At 38.4% G+C, this 25009-nt stretch overlaps 1 protein-coding gene across 4 annotated transcripts in view; it reads left to right on the plus strand.

The window, feature by feature from the left end:
- Positions 1-25009, plus strand: part of CHM (CHM Rab escort protein) — a 150633-nt gene that overhangs the window by 60320 nt on the left and 65304 nt on the right. For 3 of the 4 annotated variants that reach the window (XM_073360879.1, XM_073360881.1, XM_073360882.2), the window contains 3 exons: positions 1913-2029; positions 2651-2771; positions 5724-5949. In XM_073360879.1, the coding sequence (XP_073216980.1) occupies positions 1913-2029; positions 2651-2771; positions 5724-5949 (464 nt within the window). Of the gene's footprint in view, positions 1-1912; positions 2030-2650; positions 2772-5723; positions 5950-25009 lie in introns of those variants that run through there. The other variant, XM_073360884.1, reaches the window with a different exon arrangement.

Consider the following 25009-nt stretch of genomic DNA (forward strand, 5'->3'; position numbering starts at 1 on the left):
AGCCATCTGGTTATCATTATGGTGACCTTGGAAAGCACACTTCTTCCTTGTTTAGTTAGTCTTTTAAGGGTGAAATTCAGGCTGGTATCATCCCACAAGACCTCTGTGTATCAGATATTTCAAACCCCAATTGCATTATCTAATCCTGGTCAAGTGAGGTCATTCTGACCTTGGTCCATCTTGTGGCCCTCCTTTCTACGATACTGCTTCTTTATCACGTCCACAAATCTGTATATTTTTCCCAAGCAACCAATAACAGGGGAATAACAAAAGAAGATGACTTGACCCAGGTAAGGGGAATTGAGGTAATTCTGGTGAACAGTCAGGGCTCCTGTATGGCTTTTTTGACGATTAAGGCCTGGCCACTTTCCTGGTCATAACTTTGACTTAGAAAAGTTGTTCATTATCCATTCACATATTTCATGATTACCCTTTCTCAAGACCTATGAGATCTCATGACCACAATAAAAAAATTACAGATCTGTCCTTTCTGGGGAATTGTGTGAAAGGTTATTTTGTTCTATCAAAGCTCAAAGCTGCCTCAAAAGCTACTTGTAAATCCTGTTAACATAACTTTAATTTGCCATTTTTAAACAAGTTTAATGTCTGCATTACTATGGGTCTATATGTCCTACATATAAACGAAAATTCACCCTTATACTAACTGACTCCTGACTCAATATCACCAACAGGATTAAGACTGAAAAAATTCTCATGGCTCTTTGATAATTCCTGATATAAGGGGAAAATAATACCTACATAAAGCAAGATAACTGTGGCTGTCCATCTTCAGAAGAGGAGGAAAAGGAAAGAAACAAACTTTTTTATCATTTTACAATTTACACCTACAGAAATGTAACTTTAATTTAGGCATCAGGTTTTTACGATATTTTAACAGCTTGAAAATACAAGTAAATCAGGACAAATGTGTGGTCAGCATCAAATGAGAGCATAGCCTCTTCTACAGAAAGAAGCAATGCAGTACTAAATTGCTAATTATTTGTATTGTGTTAGTAGAGGTCCTAATAGAAAGTGGGCCCATTGTGCTAGGTGCTATACAGACATATAAAACATGGTCTTGGTGTGTGGGTTGAGAGAGAGTGTTAAATTAAAGATGACACCCAAGTTACAGGTCTGAGTGCTGTGGAGCACGTTTTTGGTCATGGTGGTAGGAGAGAAGGGAGAGCTTAAAGGGAGAAAAAACAGGTGCTCATGTTTGGCCATGTTGATTTTTGCGCTGCTCACTGGCCATTCATTAGATATTAGAAAGGTGAGCCTGAAATGCAGGGCTGGACAGAAGAAGATGGACTTGGAGCCAGAAAAAGGGTTGTTTTGTTAACCAGTATACAGATAACTCTATAAGTGGATAAGATCTCCCAGGGAGAGGCTATAAAGGGAGAAAAAGAGGTGGTCTTGGACAGAGCCTCGTATATCTTTCAAATCTCAAGTGACTAGAGCAGAAGACTGTTTCTGTAACCATTCTGAGGATGTAGAAAGGCAAACAAAATACAAAGGAATGTACAGAACTTTTATTGAAATCATACAGCAGTGTTATCTGATAGCCAGCAGTCCCTGTGTAGTACAGATGAGAGCTTCACCTCTTCCCCATACACTGAACCTAATATGCTGATTTTGCCAAACCAATAAAACCATATCACTGATGGGTAGGAACATATTTTCTTATGGGATGCCATCCTTCAGCTATTTTGTGTGTCATCCCTCTCACTAACCAAATGTTATCTTATTCTGGAATCTTTGTATTTCTTCATATCCTCCTATTTCACAGTACTTATTTATAAGCAATTATGGGAAAGAGCCTATAAATCTGATACGACTAAGGTAACTGTTTCATTTTGTGTAAGTACTTGGCTTTTCTTTATCCTCAATTATTTTATTTTCTTGATTTCTACAGCTACTCTATTCCCAGGGACTGTTAATTGACCTCCTAACTAAGTCTAATGTTAGCCGATATGCGGAGTTCAAAAATGTCACCAGGATTCTTGCATTTCAAGAAGGAAGAGTGGAACAGGTACTGTAGAAGAATGCACTATATAAGTTGAATTGATTCTGAAATATAAATGAGTTGAAATTGATATTCATGAGACGTTTTGCAGTTGTTTGTTAGAGACATTTTCCAGGAAAAATACTATTTGCTCTCTGACGTGATAAGCAGGTAATTCTACTGTCTCACTTCATAAATTAAATGTTAGGATATTGTTCTGCTGAAAGAAGCATGTGGAACTAAGTAGACTACTGCCTTAGACCTTAAGGTCATGTCAAACTACTGTTGACTCAGCAATTTTTAAGCAATTTTTTAAATCTAAAAAAAAAAGCTAATTTTGTAGTTTTCAGACGACAGAGGTAGACTTGATCTGTCATTTGCTCCTGGTTAGGAAGGAAATGCCATTATTAGGCCAATGGCAACAGGAGTTATTTGGCAAAGCTAAGAAAAGTTGTTCATATTTAACTATCTCTGCAGTCAGCAAAGATGCTCTTGAAGCTGATGGAAAATAAAGAAAAACAAAAACAAAGTATCAGGATATTCTGGCTATTGGGAATAGATGAATATTAAAATGCTCAGCAGGTAATCAGTATAACAAATCTTTTTCCTTTCTTCCCTTTGAAAAACTACTAAAATATTATTTTCCAGGTACCTTGTTCCAGAGCGGATGTCTTCAATAGCAAACAGCTCACTATGGTGGAAAAGAGAATGCTAATGAAATTTTTGACATTTTGTTTGGACTATGAACAACATCCCGAGGAATACCAAGGTAGTGCATTTCACTGAAATGTTGCACAGCCATGTGTTCATTCAGTTACCTGTAGTTTTAATAGTGCTCCTCTGTTTTCACCCTATTTACTTTTATCGATTCAGTTTCAAAGTATGTCTTAACCGTTTCCTGACCTTTTCACTTCGATATTAAATTCTGCTTCTCAAACTCCCACTCCTTTATTTTTCTCAATTTCACCCCCCCACCCCTTGTTTCCATAGTATATTGCTGCTGGTTTGCAAAATGTTGTTATAAAGTAACTATTTTTTACTGAAGTATTTGCTAATTTGATATGATATACATGTTTTTTTCTCTTTTGGATAGTGAATACATCTTATTTTTGATACCCTTAACAGATGTTGCTGTAAACCATGTACATGTACAATGAGTACTCATGTACAATGAGTCCGTCTTATACCTTTAAAAAAGGTGTTTTAATTCTATACTTGGAAGCAGTTCCTCTGGGCAGGCATAGAGTAATACCCCCTGCCCCCCCACCCCCCCACACTCTCTAGAGTTGCATGGAGGGGAGAAAGAAAACCAGATCTGAGTAGAGTTGAACCAGGAGCTGCAGGAATAGGTGGACAGTAGTCAAAGAAAAAGGAGTCGAGCCCAAGGAAATCTATGAAAATCAAGGCTATTTTGGATTGGATTTTGTGACTATTTGGAAGCTACTGAAGGTGTCAAAGGATGTAGTGATGTGCTCTCCAATCCTAGAATGAGAGAGTAGTTTGCCTGAGGCATTCTCTGCCCTCTAAAATTTAGGGTCTGAGTTAGAAAATACGTGGAAAATAAAATGGCAACACACTGAGGAGAGGAAGTTAAGACGTTACAAAGATTTCAGAGACTGAAGAATCCAGGTGCCTTAATAGATGACAGAAAATGTAAAATGGCTTTGCTTTTGAGCAAAGGATGTATTTGAGTACATTAGTTATTGTAAGTGAATTTGGAGTTGCTTTGGCTGAATGTGACCGTTGGATTGGATGGCTGAAATAATAGCAGGCAAGATGCCAAGCACGTGTCAGAAAAGAGAATTGGTCAATATAGATAATGAAATGATAAAACTAGCAGAGGGAAGTATGTGACGGACTAGTGATGAACTCTGAGAGATCCTGAAGGTAAAAACTCATTAGGCCAAAGTGCTTTATAGATTACAGGCAATTTCAGGTTTGCTGCTGGTGGAAGAAATAGAGGTACTCAGAGAAAGAATATAAGGTGGTATTTAGAAAATTTATTAGGTACCAAAAAAGAGACACCACATCAATTTTAGATGCAATTCATTGATTCATATACTAGCATGACAGTAGATTTATTTTACTTCCAGAGATAGTTACACAGACTTTGTTACCAGATTTAAAGCCACCCTTGAAATAATTAAATATATTTTTAGTTAAGTTTAACTAATTGAAATTTTTCAGAACTTTAAAGCTGCTCCTCTTGAGACCATTATATTCATTTGGGAGGGCAGATTTCTAATGGGGAGTGCATGGCAGTGAATTTTTTCAAAAGCTTTTTCTCTAAAATGTAATATTATATAGAAAGCCTAAAATGGAGAAAGGCTGAGCTACCTTTTTTATAAAGACAATACAATAAAAGAAAATGTAGTGTATTTTATGATTTGCTGCATGGCTGTACATAGGTAGTAAAATATATTTGTAATAAAACAGTGGCTGAAGTTCAGATAGAAAATATACTTTTGTAATATTTGTCATTGCAGTATAGGAAATGTCTGAATTATAGTCCTGAGTTTTGAAATGACCAGAATAAGCCTAAGAAAAGAGACTTCTTAATTATATAGAATGACATGAGTAGCTGAAATACAGCAGTTGCCATTTAAATGAAAAAGAAAAATTTATTAACCATGGTAATTAAATTTAACACAATATTTGAATTTTCTTTAAGTATGTGAAGTGTTGCAGACATGCAATATCTGCATTGAGAGAGCTTCTTAAGGATTTATGTATCTACAAGTGCATCAACAATAATATTAAAAAAAGGAAGGGAAATCCTAATCATCTGCTCTTCATTCCCTGGTACATCCCATCTCCACTCAGTTGTTGTTTTTTTATTAATAATAAGTCAGCCATTTACAATACAGACGCCCCCCAACTTACGCAATCATTCTGTTCCGGAAAGCCTTTCATTTCTCGAATTTTGTGTGAGTCAGAAATGTATACCCGTACAGTATGCAAAAATTTCCGCAACTCGAAAATCCCGTTTCTGGCTTGTGGAACTTTTTCCGTAAGTGCGAATTTACATACACCTGGGGAGAGTCTGTATATTCCAAGTGTTCAGCATTCAGGATGCTGTTCTAAGAGCTTGTATGCTTTAACTACACCCATATAATTAAAATGTTACAACATACGTGTCTCCCAAGTGATGCAACCTGTTTCAAGATGCCTCATCCCACTTGAACTTATCCTTTTCCCTTCTGGGAGTAAGCTATACTAGTATAAAGGCACCTTTATGCTGATATAACTGTCCACACTAGGGGATGTCACTATTTTGGTAGAAAATTGCATCCCTAATAGAAATAGCTAAATTGTACAAAAATTATATTTAGATCAGGCCTAACTCACTGAATAGATGAAAACATTTTTAGATGTGTCACTACTACTCTGTTCTCCTAAAACCTGCCAGACTACTGGAGTCTCTTCACAGGCAGTGGATTTCTGTCATTCTTAAAAGTAAATTTTTTGAGATTCTTTTTTTAATTCAAAGTCAAGGCTGACCGTCCATTTTTAACTTCTGTCTCTTTGGCTTACCCATTTCCAATTAGACACATTGAAAAATTAAGTTGTCATTACTAAACTGTAATATTTTCTTTTGTGTTCACCTTTAAAAGAAACATTCTTACATTTAAATATTTTTAATTGGAATTCTAATGGGGAAAAATTGCCGTGTTAAATTGCATCCTTTACTTGAATTCTATTTTTTTTTTTTCTGTAACAGATTACAAGGAACGTAAATTTTCAGAATACTTGAAAACCCAGAAATTAACATCTAACTTGCAGCACTTTATTCTGCATTCTATTTCAATGGTGTCGGAGGCTGACAGTGGCACCATAGATGGGCTGAAGGCAACAAAGCACTTTCTTCAGTGTCTTGGCCGCTATGGCAATACACCCTTTTTGTTTCCTTTGTATGGTCAAGGAGAGATCCCACAATGCTTCTGCAGGTAAGCAGGACTTTTTATATTTTTTTTAATAGTAAGTGGAAATATTTGATAACCTTATGCTAACACATTTCTGTAGACTTGTAATAACATCACTTTTGTTTGGCTTGTATTTTTGTAGATTAGAAAATTTTCAACTCGTTCTTACAGTTTTTAGAAAAGAGATTGCTTTTAGAGCAGTGTAGCATTCAACTGGCCATTTCAGTGTGACTGTTTAGAAGAAGGGGGTAAAAGTTCATCTGTTTTAATTTTAAAAAGCAGAAATTTTAAGATTCTGTTAACTTAAATAATATGGCATAAATTTAACGATGACTGACTATAAGTAGAACTTTTTGACTGGCTATCAATGATGGGCAGTCATGGCAATAATACATTGCTACATTGTAAATGTGCTACATTACCTTTTCAGAACAGTATTAAGTCACTTAAAACACTGCCTTCCTAAAAGGGATCCCATTGCACTTGTTGGTAGTGTGACGGGTTCGGTCACAGAGACCCCCTTGGGACTGTCACCTGATGTGCTGAAATTACCTCTGAGCCTGTTTTGCCTACCAGTTTTGGACTCCTGAACCCTGTCTTGTTGAACTAGACATGTTAGCCTGCTGCAACACAGACCCAGAGTCTAGTCCACGCTTCCAAAGCTGCAGTCTTAACTGCAAACAGCTCAGCAGGTTACCTGTCTACAACACCCAAATATCCAGTTCCCAATGGGATCCAAACCCCAAATAAATCTGTTTGACTCTGTAGAAAGCTTATACATAAATTGTCTGCCCTCTATAATACTGATAGAGAGAAATGCACAGCTGTTTACTCCCACAGTTATTTATCACTTACTCTGGGTTTATTAATAAACAAAAGTGATTTTATTAAGTATGAAAAGTAGGATTTAAGTGATTTCAAGGAATAACAGCCAGAACAGAGTAAGTCACAAAACAAAATAAAACCAAACACGCAAGTCTAAGCCTAATACATTAAGAAACTGATTACAGGTAATATCTCACCCTCAAAGATGTTCCAATAAGCTTCTTTCACAGATTAGAGTCCTTCCTAGTCTGGGCCCAGTCCTTTCCTCTGGTACAGTCCTTGTTCCAGCAGATATCTTAGGTCGTAAGCAGGGTTTTTTTCTTGACTGGCCGCCTTCACCCCCGCCCCCCACGCCCATAACTTTGGCACAAGACGGGAATCTTTTGTCTGTGCTTGTCCCCACCCCCGCCTCATCAATGGAAAAGTACAAGGATTAGGATGGATTCCAGTATCAAGTGACAGTTTTCTGAGTCCTGATACTACATTGTTCACAGAATGTACAAGTACTGCAGTTCTGGGTTCTTACTTCAAAAATACTCATACTTCTGTACTACACCCAGTCCCTGAAAATAATTAAGATAAGGAGAGGCATTGATTCTAAAATAAAAACTTGTTGATCATACTTCTCTGACAATACACAGCAGTCCTCTTGTTCTAGTAACATTGCTGGGGCCATGACAGTGACACTCATTTCCTCAGCTCCAAAGTCTGGCTAATAGGATGGTTAATCATCTTACTATGTCAGGGTTCCCTCCCCACTCTGAACTCTGGGGTACATATATGGGGACTCGCATGAAAGACCCCCTAAGTTTATTTCTACCAGCTTAGGTTAAAAACTTCCCCAAGGCACAAATCCTTCCTTGCCCTTGGATGGTACTGCTGCCACCACCAAGTGAGTTAGCCAAAGATTCAGGAAAATGACCACTTGGAGTTCCTGGTTCCCCAAAATATCCCCCCAAACCCCTTCACCCCCTTTCCTGGGGAGGCTTGAGAATAATATGCCAACCAAATAGGTAAACAAGGTGAGCACAGACCAGACCCTGGGGTTTTTAGGACACTAAAAACCAATCAGGTTCTTAAAAGCAGAACTTTATTATAAAGGAAGAAAGTAAAATAAGCACCTCTGTAAAATCAGGATGGAAGGTAATTTTACAGGGTAATAAGATTTAAAACACAGAGGATTCCCCTCTAGGCAAAACTTCAAAGTTACAAAAAACAGGAATAAACCTCCCTCTTAGCATAGGGAAAATTCACAAGCTAAAACAAAAAATAATCGAACGCATTTCCTTGCTATTGCTTACAATTTCTGTAATTTTAGATGTATTATTTCAGTAGAAGCTGGATTACTTGCTTGGTCTCTCTTTGTCTCGAGAGGGAATGCACAAAAAGCACAGACAAAACCTTGCCCCCCTCATCCCCTGATTTTGAAAGTATCTTTTCCCCATTGGTCCTTCTGGTCAGGTGCCAACTAGGTTAATGGAATTGATTAACCCCTTACAGGTAAGTGATTCTGTACCTCTGGCCAGGAGGGATTTGATATCACTGCATAAATAAAGGTTGTTACCCTTCCCTTTATATGTATGACACTAGAGTACGTGTTTCTAGAGGGGCCAGGGAGTCAGACTAGAGCAAAGGCTCTTAAGCAAAGTAAACTGTCATGGGATAAGAGGGAAGGTCCTCTCATGGATTGGTAACTGTTTAAAAGATGGGAAACAAAGGGTAGGAATAAATGGCCAGTTTTCAGAATGGAGAGAGGAAAATAGTTGTGTCCCCCAGGTGTGGTAAATAGTGCTGTCTGTTCTGGGCCTAGTCAGATTCAATTTATTCATAAATGATCTGGAAAAAGGGGTTAAACAGTGAGGTGGCAAGATTTGCAGACTCAAAAATTCTGAAGTCTTAGGCAGACTGCAAAGAGCTACAAACGGATCTCTCAAAACTGGGTGACTGGGCAACAAAATGGCAGATGAAATTCAATGTTGATAAATGTAAAATAATGCACATTGGAAAACATAATCCCAATTATAAATCTAAAATGATGGGGCCTAAATAGGCTGTTACCACGCAAGAAAGATCTTGGAATCATTGTGGATAGTTCTTGGAACTATCCACAATGTGCAGCAGCAGTTAAAAAAGAAAGAGAACAGAATATTGGGAATCATCAAGAAAGGGATAGATAATAAGACTGAAAATATCGTATTGCTTCTATATAAATCCATGGGACACCCATATCTTGAATACGGTGTGTAGATGTTGTCACCCCATCTCAAAAAAGATGAATTAGAATTGGAAAATGTTCAGAAAAGGGCAACAGAAATGATACGGGGTTTGGAGCGGCTTCCATATGAGGAAAGATTAATAAGACTGAGACTTTCCAGCTTAGAAAAGAGACAACTACGGTGGGATAGGATAGATCTATAAAAGCATGACTGTTGCGGAGAAAGTAAATAAGGAAGTGTTGTTATTTGCTCCTTCTCATAACACAAGAAGTAGGGGTCACACAACGCACAGTCAGTCTGTGAAACTCCTTGCCAGAGGATGTTGTGAAGGCCAAGACTAAAAAAAGAACTAGATAAGCTCCCGTAGGATAGGTCCATCAATGGCTGTTAGCCTGGATGAGCAGGGATGGTGTCCCTAGCCTCTCTTTGCCAGAAGCTGGGAATGGGTTACAGGGGATGGATCATCTGGTGATTACCTGTTCTGTTCATTTCCTCTGGGGCACCTGGCATTGACCACTCTTGGAAGACAGGATACTGGGCCAGATGGACCTTTTGGTCTGACCCAGTATGGCCGTTATGTTCTTAAATGGGCACCACTGAGCACCAGATTACTCCCTCCCCCTGATAGTTCAGATAGCCTTTGGAAGCATGACATTATAGAGGAATCTCCTCTTACATGGCTGGTAAGTCACTTTCTCACCCACCCTTTGCAGGTGCTAACTTGTGCACTTGAAGGAAAAATTATGTGTATTGTAATTATTAGTATAGGACCAACAGGATGCTTTGATCTGTGATGGTATCTGAGAGTGGGTTTTCTATAAATGTCGTTACAAGGTCTGATGTGGGGGGTTGTTTAGACTGCAGTGAGTGTGGTCATTTTTACATGTGCTTTGCCATTGTTTCCTTTGTGTGTTCAATAATCACTTTCCTCCTTTCTAATCTCAACAATGGACTCTTAATTTCTCTTCTCTGATAAGAGGATTCCAGCTTTTAGGCCACTCGCAGCTGGAAGGGTCATCCTAGCAGCATAGGGTCCAAATTTGGCTGTCTAGAGGGTGGACATGATCTCTCAGTACCACAGTGGTGGGGGTATAGGGAGGTGTATTCTCTCTGAATATACATTGCCACAACCATTGCTTTGAATTGAAGGGCCCTCTTCTCTTAGAGAAAGAACATGGTGGTAAAATGTGAAAACCCTGTGGATTTGCCTTGACAGGTGGTTAAATGCATGGACAAAAAGGCAGCAGCCATTACAGGCAAAACGGTGTACTTCTTTACAGGTGCCAGGATAAACACTGAATATGAAAAATAAGTTCCATTGTACCATTTCTGGGTTGAGTTCCTCAGGAGCATGTCTGTATACTTTAGGAGTAACAGCCCTCTGCCTAATTTCTAAATTCTGATTTTGATTTCAATACAATGATTTGTGTCAGTAAAATTTTGTTTATGGGGCTTACTGTTGTCAGCTGTTTTTTTGCAATTTGTTTCTTTCATCAGATGTCTTGAGCACGTATCCAATTCTGAATTGCGGATGAGAATTCAGTAACTTAATGAATGCAATAGGCTTTTAGGCCTTTCTTAACAAAATGGCTTATTCTTAATTTCTGATAATCTTGGATGACAAAATACACAGTTCACCAACTTCTTAACTAAGCAAATATTTATGTATTTTAGACATTATGGCCCCCAATCCTATAGCTGCATCAGTGTGGGTGGATTGTTATGCTCACTTTACTTCAGCAGAACTTCACTTGGGCTGAGAGGTCTGTGCATGGGAATCAGACCGCGGTGATGGTGACTTCTCACCATTTAGCCACTCTAATACTCTGCTTACTAATCTGTCTCACTGTGATGTCTTCTGATATTCTAAATCACTAACCACCTTCAAGCAGGTGATATTTTATTTTCAAACAAACAGTGAGATAAATGTTTTCTTCATTTCCCATCAAAAGGTGGAATTTCCTCACTACAATTTCACTGGCACACGTTTACAGAAGACCTAAGGAGTTGCTGGCTCGATGGCCAGACAGGCAGTATTCTGTTTTACACCAGTGATAGGTTTAAAGGGACCGCATAGTCTTAAACACACTTCTCTCTGGAAAATTTTTATCTATCATTGTTAGTTAATATCCCTGGGACTATAAGAATTCTTCAGACTGGACAAACTCTTTGATTGTGCCCATGGTATTCCACTATTTTGGGTACTTTTATTTCAAGTAATGGTCAACATTTATAGTTAGAGAAAGGAGATTGTCTATGAGGCTTGAGACTAATTGCTTTATGTCAAATTGTGAGCGTATCCATTTTTAAAAAGATTTAAAGTACCACTGTAATAAAAATAAAAACCTGAAATCTTAACATTTCTTGTTTAAATGAATATTGAAACAATTTAGAAAGCAGTCACAGCTTCATTTTTTATATTAAATTAATTTTGACTGTTATAGATGACCTACCATGGGTATTGTCTTGCTAAAACTGAACAATATCTGAAGTATATAGTTCAGTCTGTATAGTAAAGTTGTAACTCTACTGCCTATACATCATATCCTACAGTTTTTATCACCAGGTTATCAGAATAAGGTGTCACCTGTTCTGTGATTTCTAACCACCGTTCTATATTCTGTTTTAATGTAAGCCTCTTAAGCATTTCTTGCAGCCAGCTACACTGTGTTCTCATCAAGGCTACTGTTATAAATGGCATACATGCATATTTATGTGAATGATTCAAAGACATTTGTAAGTCACATCCTTGCATTCTAAATGGATTCTGCATAAACAGTACAACACTTTATAAGTACTGAAGACATTTGAGTGAATAAAAACAGCATTAATTCTTTATTGGTTTAAACAGGTATGTTTTAATAGAGAAAACTAAACTATTTTATGTCACTGTTACGAACCTTCCAGTATGCCAAGGTACAGATGTGAGATTTCTATCTCTATAAATTGGATTTGTGCTACAAGAAAGGTCATTGGAATTCACATTGTTCCATGCTTACAAGCAAAGGAACGTTTCCCAGCCTTTATTATAGCTTCTTTTGTTTTTAACATGTTGATATGAGACCAAAATCATTCTTCCTGTCTTCTGAGACAGTATCTGGAATTATGCTTGAACAAAAAAAAAAGATATCCCATACCTTGAAGAAAAGCCTCTCACACCTCTAGAATGGAGTTCTGTTTATATTCTTAACCAGTTGAATGTGAAGTATGTGCAATAAGAATAGGGAATTGATATGGAAAACTTCTCTATTAGCAAGACAGCACCAGCATGCTTTTGCCTACTTGTAACTCAGCTACCTTGGAAATACAATACGTAAAGTAATGCAGCACTTCAGCATCTTCTGGGAAACAGAGAGAGAGTGCCAAGATTGCAATCAACATGCAGCACAAATTATTCTTGCACTACACTATATAAGGCACTAGTGATTGAGCGTTCAGAATATTTAGTATAATTTTGATCTTTGCATTGTAGGGAAACCATTAAAGGACAACCAAAATGTTTCCTGGGTTGGGAGGTTTAACTTGCAAGAAAGCTTGACTTGGCCAATACAGTAACTTGGTTATGGGAGATTTTCATGGTCATCTTAAAATCCAGAATGTATGTTAATTAGCCGTTTGGTGTAGTAGCTCATTTATGAACCAGAGAACATGATTTAGAGGTGAGGGGCTAGTTTGCAATTGAATCAGGCAGAATTTCTTTACATACAGTTGTTGAAATATTAAACTGCGAAGGCAGCAATAGAAGGAAGGAGGCTTAAATTGATTTGATAGAGATGGACACTTTATTTTGAGAAGACAAGGATTGGAAAGCACATCTAACTATATTATAAAGAGAGGAGTGAGGTATGCATTGATTCCTAGGTTTTTAGAAGAATGTCCTGATGAGTCATTTTTACTTACTTTGGCCTTTCATGTTCCCCAGTAATTTACTGTTTTCTATTTCAGACATTTTTGAAAGACATGAGATTTGGCTCAGAGCAACAATTTGCTCAAGACTTCTATTCTAGCTTGTCTGCCTCCCTTTAACCCCAAATTTTTCAGAAATAATCGTCTATAACCCCTGCTTGAAGTAGTTTCCATCATATACAGGGTTTACAGTTTGGTTCAATGGCTCTGAGTACTCCCACAATACAAATTGTTCCAGCACCCTTGACTATAACTGATATAAAAGCGAGCAACTCTGAAATGTGTTCTTTCACGGAAAGCTTCTATTCTATACTTACAGGATGGAAGTGAGTGAGTTTACAATACTTACAAGATAATGAGGAAAATTACCTAGAGAAACACCCAATGTAGGAATAGCATTGTATTGTTTCATGCTAACTTTATTAAAATATTGTGTACTTCTATGCCTGTTACGTTCATATATTAGCACCCATTACCAAAGTATCTGAGCACCTTCCAAGAGGAAAAAATGGTGACACTTTTCCTGACCACAAAAGCCAGGTTGAGCTTTTAAATTATTATTGAAAATAGAAGAGTGAGATTGTTGGAGTGCAAAAAGTACCATTGCTAGAAAGCTTAGGCAAGAGGTATGTTTTGCATTCCGTCTGAATGCAGTGGAGTCTATTGATGATTTTTTATTACTTCTGGTGGTGACTTCTACAGTCTCTGTTTCCTGTTAAGGTTTTGTGACTCTCTGTTGGTTGACCTATTTGGAACAAAGCTGTCATGGGAGGTTGTGGAGAGAGAGACTTTTTCAGGTAGCCTGGAGGAATTCCGTGCAGGGCTTTTAAAATTGAGGAAGACCCCTATTTTCAATGGGGAACATGTACAAAAAGCAGTAATTTAGAGTGATTTGTTCCCCATGAGCTGTGTTGATAAGCAAGTGGGCTCTTGCATTTTGAAATAACGAATACTGTTTCAAGACATAAGACTTCATTTTGTAGATATAGAGAACTGATAAAAAGAAAAGGAGTACTTGTGGCACCTTAGAGACTAACCAATTTATTTGAGCATAAGCTTTCGTGAGCTACAGCTCACTTCATCGGATGCATACTGTGGAAAATACAGAAGATGCTTTTATACATACAAACCATGAAAAAATGGGTGTTTACCACTACAAAAGGTTTTCTCTCCTCCCACCCCACTCTCCTGTTGGTAATAGCTTATCTAAAGTGATCACTCTCCTTACAATGTGTATGATAATCAAGGTGGGCCATTTCCAGCACAAATCCAGGGTTTAACAAGAATGTCTGAGGAAGGGGGGGGAGGAAAAAACAAGGGGAAACAGGTTACCTTGCATAATGACTTAGCCACTCCCAGTCTCTATTCAAGCCTAAGTTAATTGTATCCAATTTGCAAATGAATTCCAATTCAACAGTCTCTTGCTGGAGTCTGGTTTTGAAGTTTTTCTGTTGTAATATCGCAACTTTCATGTCTGTAATCGCGCGTCCAGAGAGATTGAAGTGTTCGCCGACTGGTTTATGAATGTTTATAATTCTTGACATCTGATTTGTGTCCATTTATTCTTTTATGTAGAGACTGTCCAGTTTGCCCAGTGTGCATGGCAGAGGGGCATTGCTGGCACATGATGGCATATATCACATTGGTAGATGTGCAGGTGAACGAGCCTCTGATAGTGTGGCTGATGTTATTAGGCCCTGTGATGGTGTCCCCTGAATAGATACGTGGACGCAGTTGGCAACGGGCTTTGTTGCAAGGATAGGTTCCTGGGTTAGTGGTTCTGTTGTGTGGTATGTGGTTGCTGGTGAGTATTTGCTTCAGGTTGGGGGGCTGTCTGTAAGCAAGGACTGGCCTGTCTCCCAAGATTTGTGAGTGTTGGGTCATCCTTCAGGATAGGTTGTAGATCCTTAATAATGCGTTGGAGGGGTTTTAGTTGGGGGCTGAAGGTGACGGCTAGTGGCGTTCTGTTATTTTCTTTGTTAGGCCTGTCCTGTAGTAGGTGACTTCTGGGAACTCTTCTGGCTCTATCAATCTGTTTCTTCACTTCCGGAGGTGGGTATTGTAGTTGTAAGAATGCTTGATAGAGATCTTGTAGGCGTTTGTCTCTGTCTGAGGGGTTGGAGCAAATGCGGTTGTATCGCAGAGCTTGGCTGTAGACAATGGATCGTGTGGGTGGTCAGGGTGAAAGCTGGAGGCATGTAGGTAGGAATAGCGGTCAGTAGGTTTCCGGTATAGGGTGGTGGTTATGTGACCATTGCTTATTAGCACTGTAGTGTGCAGGAAGTGGATCTCTTGTGTGAACTGGACCAGGCTGAGGTTGATGGTGGGATGGAAATTGTTGAAATCATGGTGGAATTCCTCAAGGGCTTCTTTTCCATGGGTCCAGATGATGAAGATGTCATCAATATAGCGCAAGTAGAGTAGGGGCATTAGGGGACAAGAGCTGAGGAAGCGTTCTAAGTCAGCCATAAATATGTTGGCATACTGTGGGATCATGCGGGTACCCATAGCAGTGCCGCTGATTTGAAGGTATACATTGTCCCCAAATGTAAAATAGTTATGGGTAAGGACAAAGTCACAAAGTTCAGCCACCAGGTTAGCCGTGACATTATCGGGGATAGTGTTCTTGACGGCTTGTAGTCCATCTTTGTGTGGAATGTTGGTGTAGAGGGCTTCTACATCCCATAGTGGCCAGGATGGTGTTATCAGGAAGATCACCGATGGATTGTAGTTTCCTCAGGAAGTCAGTGGTGTCTCGAAGGTAGCTGGGAGTGCTGGTAGCGTAGGGCCTGAGGAGGGAGTCTACAAAGCCAGACAATCCTGCTGTCAGGGTGCCAATGCCTGAGATGATGGGGCGCCCAGGATTTCCAGGTTTATGGATCTTGGGTAGTAGATAGAATATCCCAGGTCGAGGTTCTAGGGGTGTGTCTGTGCGGATTTGATCTTGTGCTTTTTCAGGGAGTTTCTTGAGCAAATGATGTAGTTCCTTTTGGTAACCCTCAGTGGGATCAGAGGGTAATGGCTTGTAGAAAGTGGTGATGGTTAAGCCTAAATGTTAAGAATAAATGGATCATTATGGCCAGATCCTGAGACCAGTGGGATTTGGGTGCAATTTTCTGGCCCAGCCCCTGACAGTAGTGAGTGTTTTTTTGCCATTAAGGCTATTTGCATTTCAGAGTGGAGTGTAGAGCTCCCCAAGGCTGTGGATTAAGGTAGATCTGCGGATAGATTACACTGGCTGAAGTTACTGTGGAGGAGGAGAGTTCTTTGAAGTGCTATCTTATTTCTACCAACATCAACTTAATCTTATCTGGGTTCATCTTCACCCATCTGTTTTTCATTCTGGCTCTGATCTCAGTTTGTCATTAGGATTCCTAGGGACCACCTGTATTTTCTCCTGGATCTCTTAACTAAAATTAGAGTCCGATCATGAAAATAATGATAGTAGCTGTTTCTCTTGTGATGAGGGAGAAGTTCTGATTAAGATGCATTGCCAAAATCTATATGCAGCCTGAGAATCTAGTCTAGGGTATAGACTATATATGGTTATATGGTTATATGGTTATATGGTTATATGGACTATATATGGTTTTGTAGGATGGATCTAGAAACTTCTTGTAAGAAACCAAAGGTTCAGAGATTGATAAGAGAAGTTGTGCTCTTGCATTTGAGACATCCATGTGACTTGTTCAAGCCTTCCAGGATGAGTCCAATAGTGTTGGTGTCATGTCTTCTGGAAAGCCTATATTTTTCCCAAGGTCTGTAGATTAGAACAATGCTTATGATTGATTTTGTCCGAGAACTTTTGGATTCGTCCCAAGACTTGCAACGAATTTGATGTTGTCTTTTTTTTTTTTTAAATTTGTAGCTGTAAAGGAATAGAATAACTGCCTTGACTCCAGATTTGAGCAACTTGCATAGTTTTTGTGTAAATTTTGCAAGCATAAAAGTTGGCATGTTAATAAAATATGGAAAATTAAGACATGTTAACTTAACATGGTGTCAGATACGTGGGAAGATAGCATTGAGCTTTGTGAAATTAGCTATGGAGTATATCTGTGAAAACAGGACAGCTGATTTTATCAGATAATGGGATATGTTATCCATATCTATGATCTGAGTTGAGTCCTAAATTTTAAAATGTTTAATTTGCATATTTGTATAGATTTGTATCAATTTTTGAGAGAACTTCATTTTTTTTTACCTGAAAATTCATCTTGGAAGTACTGTAAATATGAATCAAGTCAATTCTTAGGCACATTTTCTTTAAGTTCTAAATCTGAACAATACTTATCTTGCTCCCCTTTTCTGAACTTTTTACTTGCATTTAATTTAAATAATGGGGCTCTCGACATAGCAATTTAAAAAAAAGACATATTTTTCTTTAGTTACAGTTCATATTGGCATAGGGATGCAAAATGGGTAAGTGTAGTTAGCATGATTGTTTGTATGATCTGTTTGTTTTTCCCTTGAGGAGAGAGTCTTCCTTGGAATAAACATTAGTGAGGTGAGATAATCCATCATTTTGAGGCCTGTTCTCTTTTGATGGATGGATAGATTGGTAAAGTAACTCAATAATCCCCGTTTTTTTCAGGTTATTCACAGATCGGTGAGCATGGTCGTTAATAAAGCTATGAAATGCTTTTTTGTGTCCTTGCCCACATTATTTCTCAGGTTTGGACAGGAGGAGAACTTTTAATTTGGAAATAACCTTTATGTTGAAACATACATCCTAAGTACAGTATATGAAGACCTTTGTGAATAATAGTATCCCTCTTAGAAGTGAACTCTCTTCACAAACTGTGCTATTTGTATGTCTGTTTAAATAAGTTACTTGAAAGCACTGATGCTATTTAAGTAATTACTAACTACTTCACTGGCTGAATACTTGGTGTTCTTCAGCATACTAGAATATACAGTATGGAATCCTGCTTTGGGTGGTTATAAGGATGTTGTCAAGGGGTTTAGGCTAAAAGTGTATAGATTTAGTAACCCAATAGAAATGTTTTCAATAAAAGCAAGCAGTTTATTGCACTGAGAGAGGATTTAAATATTTCCCTACAGTATGGGAAACACCAATAGCATTTCTACTGCATGACACGCAGAGTGAAACAGACAATAGTAATAGTTATAGTTTCACCACTCTGAATACAAATAATGAACCTGAAATGCAAAAAGTACAATTTATTTAATAATTAAGGCTGTCTTGTATTAACAGTGCTATCTTGTTTTTAAAATATTACTTTTATCTTGTCAGCACCTCTTCAAGGACCCTATTCAGTACCATTGCAAAACTCCCATTTCCATTGGAGTGATTAATAGGGCTCTAAAATAGTATTAGCAAAGACTAAGAGCTTGTCCACAAGGGGACACTCATGCAAGCTCCTTTTGAGGGCAGAACTGCTTGCAGGTTTGAGGCCTAAGGGTCAAATCCTGGAAAAGGATTCTCCATTATGAGGTCAACATCAATCTATCTGTGCATAGAAGTTAATCTTGTGATTACTACCAAATGTTGAAATATTCAATTAAACATGATAAAAATATACTAGGTTGCACACTTTGCTTCTGTAGGCTGAGTTCATTGCATCCATCAGGAGCTCCTTGCATCCCTTCTGTCCCCCTCTTGTTCAGGGACTCCCTGCAACTCCACACTACTTCCCTCATGCGAGGGCCTTCTTGTTTATTCTTCTTTCCCTCCTCCTCCCCTGAACTAGGGTCCCTGTTCTCTCCACCATGCCAGGGGCTCTGTGTGTCTCCTTTTCCTTCCCACTGGGATTAGAAGGGATTGTTGGATGGCGACTGATCCCTCTCGCACGCAATTGAGGAGGGAGGGTGGCAGGAGGGAGGATAGAATCGGTGAAGCCGCCTTCTCTCTCTGGCTGCTTCTGTTAGTTGAGCATCTGCATCATGAGTGTTAGGTGGTTCCTGACAAGGACAATAGTTATTTCTATACAGTGTGTCAATATGTTAAACTCTATTGGGAGGCTAGATGGACATGAGATAAAGCTGTTATGTTAGTAGTCATTAATAGTGCTATCAACTACTGTAGTGGTTTTATCAGAGTCAGTTGTAGGGGTTCTTGGAGCTGGGTTTAGTAAAGTGCTGTCAGGGGCTCCAAGTGTCTCCCACTTTTACCTTCATGTTTTCTGATTTTTCCCGAAAATCTTACTTTTGAAGGTGTTTATTTTCATCTTTAATATGTTAATATAGCCCATAATGAAAATGGGGCATGTAGTTAGAGAGGAATACAGACCTCCATATTTCCCCTCTTTTTAATTTCTAATTTAAACACAGTTTTACCTCTTCCATGTTTGTCATAGTGAAAATAGTGTATATCATTGTTTTAGTCCTTGTAACTTAATAAAAATGCAACCTATTTTTTGTTACATTGATTCTCTTTTAAGGACAAAGTGGGGAGAATGCATCCATATTTTTGCCACTCTGTTTTAAAATGCTTTACAGAATACTTTTCTTTACTCCATATTTGTTTCTCCTGACTTCAAAGGATAAAGGAAAATGGAAGATAATATTCACCTCCTCTTGAGGCTAACCTTGTTTAAACCAGCATTGCATTCATTCCTTGTTCCAGGGTTTATTAAACCTCAAGAGTTAGAATAATGTGTCCAGACAAACGCACAAGCTACAGAGAGTGGGCCAAATGCATCCCTGTTGGAAGAAGGTATGATGCTTTGGGGTTTTGTCACTGTCTGCCCTGCAATCCTGGGTGCTTCTGTGCTGTGCTGCTTTGGCTCAGAGCCCTGATACCATCAGCCTGCTCACAGCGCAGAGGCCTCATCTTGGCTTCCACCAGCCAAGTTACTCTTTGAAGAGTGACACCAACACCCTTTCCAGTTCCGAGTCTCCAAAACAGTCTCTCACGCAGCATGCAGTTCCTCTCATAGGATACTCTCAGAAATTAAGTTCACTGCCTCCAAAGAGACAGAGTACGCACCAGCCTGTTGTTTTAGTTGAGGACTTCATCCTTCAGTTTAATACACAGCATGGTTTTATACTAAAACAGGAATAAGCTTAGTGGTGTGGTGGTCTTCACAGAGAGAATTGTTCGCTGAAAAAATTGATTTTATTATTATTATTAACAGATATTTAAGTGACAGAACAGAAGACACATTGTTACAAGTAAAACAAAACATGCTTTCTAGTGACTAAAACGTAACTTCAGCAAGTTACCATCTTTGGGTTACATCTTCTCACCTGTAGTCAGTTCTAGCTGCTCTTGGTTTTCATGAGCTCAAAGGGCACTGCTCCCTGTTTGTCCCCCAGTTGGTGGATGCCAAAATGACTTGCTCTTTCTGCTTCTGTTTTCCAAAGTCTATTGTCTCTGTTTCAAGATCCAGGAAGGCTTCCGAGGGATGCAGGCTCCATCCCCTATTGTGATCATTAAGCAGTCTTCTGCCATGCTTATTTATAACTTTGTGTGCCTTGTATGTAGAAGTGCTTTTCATTGTCCTCTGAGGTATTACCTGGCTCAGTTTATGTTGAAGACACAGGTGAAACAACATTCCTTTGTCTAGGACAGGCTGGGCTCATGCATTGCTTGCAAAACACCTTTTTAGAACATATTTCTGGCACACATCTATAATTCTTTATACACTGCCCATACATACATTACACAATAATGTTAATGACCAGCTTTTTACTGGTTTGCATATGATACCTTACAAGACACCTTTTAGATACAGATTATGACAAGTGTATTGGGGCAATGCCTGAGTTATGATATGGTGCACCCTCTGTCAGTTGGCATTGAAGGACTCCCTGGGTCGCAAGGGTAACCTTGTTGAGTTTACTAGTTACATCTGCTTACAAAAGTACTACATTTGATCCAAATAGAATTTTCTGTTAGAGAAGAATTTGTGCAACTAAAGTAAATTTGTCACCTTTCTAACTATTGACAATATTATCCTGAAGCAGAATATGGAGGAGCTTGGGAAAGGTATATCAAGATGAGCAGAAGAGGCAAAGGAAAACCAAGAATAAATGCATTTCTTGTTGCATTTGGCTTTGCATTGTTTGGGAAAGATCTACTTTGTCATGACATTTTTCAGGGTTGTACCATTTTAAAGATAGAGATGCTGATTCGAAGAGATCTAAGAGCCAATATCCATTTTGATACAGAACGTAATGTATTATATTTGGGCATTGGAAGGATATCTTTTTTCCCATTAGCAAGCTTATTTTAAGCAACTTTTGCTTTGAAACTCTGCTTAATTTTCCTCCAGTTACAAAATGTTACATGTTATAGATATTAATATCTAAAATAATCATTCTCTAATTTGTTTCTGGTCTTTTCCCAAAACTCAGCCAAATGTGCTGTGTACTTCTAATCCGAGTTAGTCACCCTGTGCTTCGCACTGTGGAGTCCTCTGGAGAATTTTTAAATGTAGGTGTGTAAAGTGGCAGTCCAGACCCCCAAATGGCTAAAGAGCTGTTTTATGCCATTCCTTATTATAGGATAAATTCAGTTCTTATTCCTAAGTTATTTTAAGACTGAGTAGTTTTCATATTGGGGGCTGATAGACAGTTCTACAGCCAAGAAATCCAGTGTGTTCTCTAAACAACTGATTTTAGCCCAGTTCCAAAATTCTTTCTCTGGGGTGTTTGAGATGTGCTCAAAAGACCTTTCATGCTGCTGCAGAGTCTGTCATATTTAGTCACCTCTGCACCAAGTTTTGATTTACTGTGCAATTTATGGATGCAAATAAATTTCTGGTTTGAAGTAAAGCCTAGATTATTAGTATCCCTTTATACTTACACAAATGACAGAATACTTGCAATTTTTGTGACTTACTCCAAGTAGGTTTTTACCATAAGTTTTCAGAATCCTTTGTAACTTAAGTGTCCCATGTTTGTCTGAAAACTCTATTGTCTTCAGTACCTGAGTGAATTCCTCATAAATTCTATTGTAAAACAGTGAGGAAAATTAAGAAATCTTTCTCTTCTGCTTTTGCAGAGACTATTTCAAACACATTCTACCTGGAGATTAACCATAAAGGCCACTTGGAAATTAAAGCCAGTATAATGTGCAGTGCCTGTCTGCTAAGCAAGACAGAGCAGCAAGGGTATATTGCACAACTTCTTCACTTTCTCCATGGGCCACATACTGAGACCAGGGTCCTCTATTTAACATGCAAAGCTTCCAAATGGTCTGGACCCCAGCTTTCAGAGAGACTTACTATATGCCTAAACAGCAGCTGTGGTAAAACAGAACACATAATTTGAACAATCTCCAGGACATACCTCACAGGTATGGGGCAGAGCTAGTGGAGTATTCAGAGCTATGGAACAAGCTTCTGTCATCGTATTTTTCTGAGCCTGAGTTTTATCACTTTCAGGGATCCTGAAACACACATCTTTCTCTGTCCTTTAGATGGTTTTAGTCCTAGGATGTCACATTTATTCTGTGCCTTCTGATAAACAGTTCAGGAGGAAGACATACAGAGTTAGGCCTATGGTAGGGGCAATCCTTAGGATAGATTTACACGAAAGCACCCTGATGGTAGTTTTCATAATTCATGTGGGTTAAGCATCAGTTTACTGAAGGGGAGACCTTATTTCCTTTTTGCAGTGAAGCTTGCTTCCCCGTGGATATCCCAGGCCTGTCCCTCCTTTTAATCTAGGAGGACCCCTCCTCCTTCCTTATCATTATTGCTCAGACATCCCTCTAGGAAACTAAAATAGCAACTCCTCTTGTATACATTTCAAAGTGATATTGTGAACTGTGATGCTAGTTTGTCAATTTTGTCTCTGACTTCCAAGAATTTGTGCTGAGATTCATACACTTGGAAAAAGAGATGACCCCACAATGAGTGTTTGTGCATACTGTAGAACTAGCAGTGTTTGTGTTACATTTGCACCTTACTTGTTACTGTTAAATGTACAGATGCAATGTTAATTTCCTACGTGCAACGTGTGTGTATTAGGCATATCAAATTATTTTAAATTTTGGGGGGGAAATATATTCTAAAATGTTTGTAATGAAGCATTCCTAATAGGTACATTTAAGTATAGAAAATTGTTACTGCAATGCCACCTTTTATATTAAATGACTATTTTAAAGGATAGTTATACATATTGATTTTTTTTATCTTTTGGGATTTATATTTTCAGCACTGTGTACTAATGGATGCAACTAATCGTTTTCCCCCTTAAGTCTTCTGAATTATCAGCCACGTTCTGCAGGAGTTACATTATACATTAATAATCTTACTAATATATTATTCAATTACCCTTGTGAACTAACAGTGTATGATGCTAAATACAGAGCTTATCATAAGTGTTTTCATTGTGTTACACAACTCTGCTGACTAAATGTTAGGTGTTGGGATAGCTCCTAAGATCCTACACTTGTGTGGAATTTATTGCAGGATTGGAGCCAAGGAATATGCCAAAATCCTATGAACTGGAAAACTTTATTTTTGATCATTAAAAGCAAAAGTTACATGGAATTTAAATAGTTCATGGCCATCCAAGTTTCGGAGTTAAACTGTTCAGTTTTGTTGCCAGAGTTTCATATTTATGCTGTTAAAATTGATGTCATTTTATTAAAATTTGGAAATGTTAAAAATTTTACATCATTCTTTACTAATCCTAGTAAATCCTAATGAAATGTTGCACTTTGGTGTAGATTGTGCCATCTGAGGATCTTAAACCACAAATATGAAATGCATTATTTTTATCCATGGGAGGTATGTTGGAATTATGCACATTTTATACTTGCGGAAACTGACGCACAGAGGTTGTCACAAAGGGGTCTGTGACAAAGCCAGACATAGCACCCAGTTGCCTTACCCCCAGGTTTGTGTTTTAACCATACCTGCTCCCAATTAAAATCAAGTGCACAGTACTATACCATATATTTTTACCTAAATAGCAGACTTGGTTTTATATAGAGGGGAGGAGTTATTTCTTAACCATTATAATCAGATTATAATAATACCCTTAGGATCCTGGGGAGGAATAGATGTAGTAATTTGCTCAGTGTTGCTTTTTGCTGGCTTACTTTGTCCCCCAGACATCCCTCCTTCTCCCCCCCGCCGCCGTGCAACTTGCACCCCTCTCCCCCTTTGCTATCTATTAAGCTTCTTCCTTGCCCTGTGTCCCTACTGTGAAAAAAAGTCCACCACAAACCAAAATGAGTGAAGAGGCTAATACTCTTCATCCAGTATCTTATTCTTCAGCACGGATTTCCTCCTGGCTCTTGGCCAGGATGTCCCTTTCACCTAGTCGCATCTGTATACCTCTGGCTTCCCACTCCTTGTTGATTCCATGGGAGAGTGAAAGGTCAAGAAGATAACTTGCAGTAGGAACATAGATGGATGAAGATAAGTGGATCCTGCATCACACTCTCCTGGAAATTAGCAGTCCTCCAGATGAGTATACCTTGACACTTGCTGGTTATGTAAGATTATACTTTAAATCTAAATATTGTCATTTTGCTACTTATGCTAATACACCAAGTTTTAGAGACAATCCTTGAAGACCTAGTTAAAATTTTACTGGCAAGACCAACATAATCCTTCAAAAATCAGAAAAACAATACAAATAGTTGACTCTGCCATTCATTTGCTTGCTATGTAGGTGATTGGTATCTTTGAATACCTTACCCTTCCCAATAATTCCCTTGACAAAAGAGAGAGTTACAGATGGTGTGATGGTCTTCCTAGAGAGAATTATTCACTGAAAGAGCAGATTTTTTTTAAAATGTCCAGGTGTCCTGTAAGCATACTAAAGTTTTCTTTTGTATACTAAAGTTTTCTGATGGAGACAATCTATTTATGGAGATATGGTCTTGTTTGAATTATGTTTGTGTTGGCTATAGCCTATTTTCCAGGGTTCTCTTAGAACATATAATACTATACTTCAGGAAATGTTGAAGTTCCAGGGACTCTGAGGAAACGAAGAATATAACATCAGATCCCGGACACAGCTTGCCCTGTGTGTAAAAAATAAATTAAAAGAGGATAATACGTTAATTCTGGGCTTTGGCATGTTTGTCTTAGATCTTTCTCCAAAGCTTTCCCTCTCATGGTCACGGAGTAGTCATCTTTAAGGAAGAGGGAAAAAATTGTGTACCCTGCTATAGGAAAAACTGTTAGGGCGAGGACTTTTCTTGTGTA

This window comes from Lepidochelys kempii, chromosome 9 (genome assembly GCF_965140285.1).
Source record: "Lepidochelys kempii isolate rLepKem1 chromosome 9, rLepKem1.hap1, whole genome shotgun sequence".
NCBI lineage: Eukaryota > Metazoa > Chordata > Testudines > Cheloniidae > Lepidochelys > Lepidochelys kempii.